The sequence below is a fragment of the Austrofundulus limnaeus genome, unplaced genomic scaffold, assembly GCF_001266775.1.
Source record: "Austrofundulus limnaeus strain Quisiro unplaced genomic scaffold, Austrofundulus_limnaeus-1.0 Scaffold831, whole genome shotgun sequence".
NCBI lineage: Eukaryota > Metazoa > Chordata > Actinopteri > Cyprinodontiformes > Rivulidae > Austrofundulus > Austrofundulus limnaeus.
The window spans coordinates 1,755-4,344 of NW_013953233.1; the positions used below are offsets into that span (position 1 = coordinate 1,755).

The following is a 2,590-nucleotide window of genomic DNA, read 5'->3' on the forward strand; positions in this document are numbered from 1 at the left end:
TAGAAATTCTGTCCAGAAAAGTTATGAACAGAATCGGTGACAAAGGACAACCTTGGTGGAGTCCAACTCTCACCTGAAATGAGCCCATCTTACTACAAGCAATGTGAACCAAACTCTGGCACCGGTCCTACAGGGACCTAACAGCCTGTATCAATGGGCCCATACTCCCAGAGTACCCCCCCTCCCCACCACCACCACAACCAACAGGAGTCCCTGAGGTACATGGCTGAACTTCTTCTCCAAGTCCACAAAACACATGTAGACTGGTTGGACTCCCATGACCCCTCCAGGAACCTGCTGAGGGTGTAAAACTGGTCCAGTTTTCCAGGACCAGGACCAAAACCACACTGCTCTTCCTGAATCTGAGATTCGACTATCTGATGGACCCTCCTCTCCAGGACCCCTGAATAGACCTTACCAGGGAGGCTCAGTAGTGTGATCCCCTACAGTTGGAACACACTCTGCGGGCCCCATTTTTAAACAGGAGGACCACCACCCCGGTCTGCCAATCCACCTCGGTGACCTCAGCACCAGAGATTGGAGAGTCAGACCCAGGGTCCTCAGGCTCTGCTTCCTCATGGGAAGATGTGTCGGTGGGATTGAGGAGGTCTTTGAAGTATTCTGCCCACCGACCCACAACATCCTGAGTTGAGGTCAGCAGAGCACCATCCCCACCAAAAACAGTGTTGGTGGTGAACCACTTTCCCACCCCGAGACGCTGGATGGTGGACCAGAATCACCTCGAAGCCATATGGAAGTCGTTTTCCATGGCCTCTCTGAAATCCTCCAACATCCAAGTTTTTGCCTCAGCGACCACCTGAGCTGCAATCCACTTGGACTGTCGATACCTATCAGCTGCTTCCAGAGTCCCACAGGCCAAAAAGACCTGATAGGACTCCTTCTTCAGCCTGACAGCATCCCTCATCGCTGGTGTCCACCAGCAGGTTCAAGGGTTGAGTTTAGCTAAGTTAGGAAATTTAGCTTAGCTTATTTAGTTTAGCTTAGTGTAATTTAGCTTAGCTTTCTTAGTTTAGCTACGTTAGTTTGGCTTAGTTTAGTTTAGCTTAGTTTAATTAGTTTAGCTATGTTTAATTTGTTATTTTAGCTTAGCTTAGAACATTTTGTTAATTTAGCTATTAGTTATTTTGGCTTAGCTTACTTAGTTTAGCCACATTAGTTAGTTAACTTAGCTTAGTGTGACTTACTTTAGCTCAGTTTAGTTTATCTTAGCTGTATTCTACCTGATTAGCTCCTCCCTCTCTTACCTGCTGTCTTGTGATTGGCTGCTGAACTCAGGTGAGCTTGGTGTTTCCATGTGGAGGCAGTAGTTGTGGTCAGCTGGTTTCTGCTCGTGGTTGAAGTCCTCGTTGTTTGTGTTGTTGATGTGTGGATGGCGGTGGGCGGAGCCAGGGGAAACAGAAGGACAGCGCGTCAGCTTCAGACTCCTCTGGGGTTTCCAGGGCCAGTCTGCAGAGTCGAGCTCAGACTGAAACTTCACCTCCAGCTTCTTCACGAAACTGGTTGAAGTGCCGATGCCGTTCAGCTCCAGCGGCTGCATCCAGTCCCCCTCTGGCCACGGGTCACGTGACCTGATCCTCTTGCTCCGCCTCCTGCCCTCCATCGTCTTCAGCTGACTGGACGAAAGACGGACGACAACGATGACGCACTCCTTGATGTCAGGGAACTTCCGCCTCCAGCCCTCCTCCTCCTGCTTCCAGGTAACCACCGCATCTTTCCTGATTGGTTTACGGTTTGGATGGAGCTCCGCCCCCTCAGGATGTTCTGTTAGTTCTGCTGAACAAGCAAAGCTGATTGAAAACCTTTTAACAGTTCATAAATAAAGAGCAAAAAATAAAACGAACGATAAATAAAAACTGAAGAAGTTCTGATGTTCGGTAGGACTAAACCTAACCTTACCTGTCATCTCAAGCTCCGCCCCCAGATGGAGTTCGTCCAGAATGTCCTCATCCATCTCTGAATTTGAAGAAGCCCCGCCCTCTTCGCTACCATGGCCAGTGGCAGTGTGTTCTGCAGCGAGTGGGCGTGGCCTCAGGGGCCATCTTGTTTGTTGTTAACGAGGATCATCCTGAAGGAAAATCAGGTTTAACCTCACCTGACAAGGTCAAAGGTCAAGATTCCTTAATGTCTGTTACCATGGAGACAGGACCTACCTGTCCCTCAGACCCAGGACCTACCTGACCCTGAGACAGAGACCTACCTGTCCCTGAGACAGGACCAACCTGTCCCTCAGACTCAGGACCAACCTGTACCTCAGACTCAGGACCTACCTGTCCCTCAGACCCAGGACCAACCTGTACCTCAGACCCAGGACCTACCTGTCCCTCAGACCCAGGACCTACCTGTCCCTCAGACTCAGGACCAACCTGTCCCTCAGACTCAGGACCAACCTGTACCTCAGACTCAGGACCTACCTGTCCCTCAGACCCAGGACCTACCTGTCCCTCAGACCCAGGACCAACCTGTACCTCAGACCCAGGACCTACCTGTCCCTCAGACCCAGGACCTACCTGTCCCTCAGACTTTGGACCTACCTGACCCTGAGACAGAGACCTACCTGTCCCTCAGACTC

The 2,590-nt window shown here is 50.8% G+C and overlaps 1 protein-coding gene across 4 annotated transcripts in view; it reads right to left on the reverse strand.

Annotated features, from left to right (window-relative positions):
- Window positions 1–2,590, reverse strand: part of LOC106532788 (uncharacterized) — a gene marked incomplete at its 3' end in the record, with an annotated part of 5,463 nt that overhangs the window by 1,069 nt on the left and 1,804 nt on the right. Inside the window, 3 exon segments of one of the 4 annotated variants that reach the window (XM_014028934.1) lie at window positions 1,266–1,794; window positions 1,918–2,191; window positions 2,237–2,323. In XM_014028934.1, the coding sequence (XP_013884388.1) occupies window positions 1,266–1,794; window positions 1,918–1,972 (584 nt within the window). 4 annotated transcript variants of the gene reach the window in all.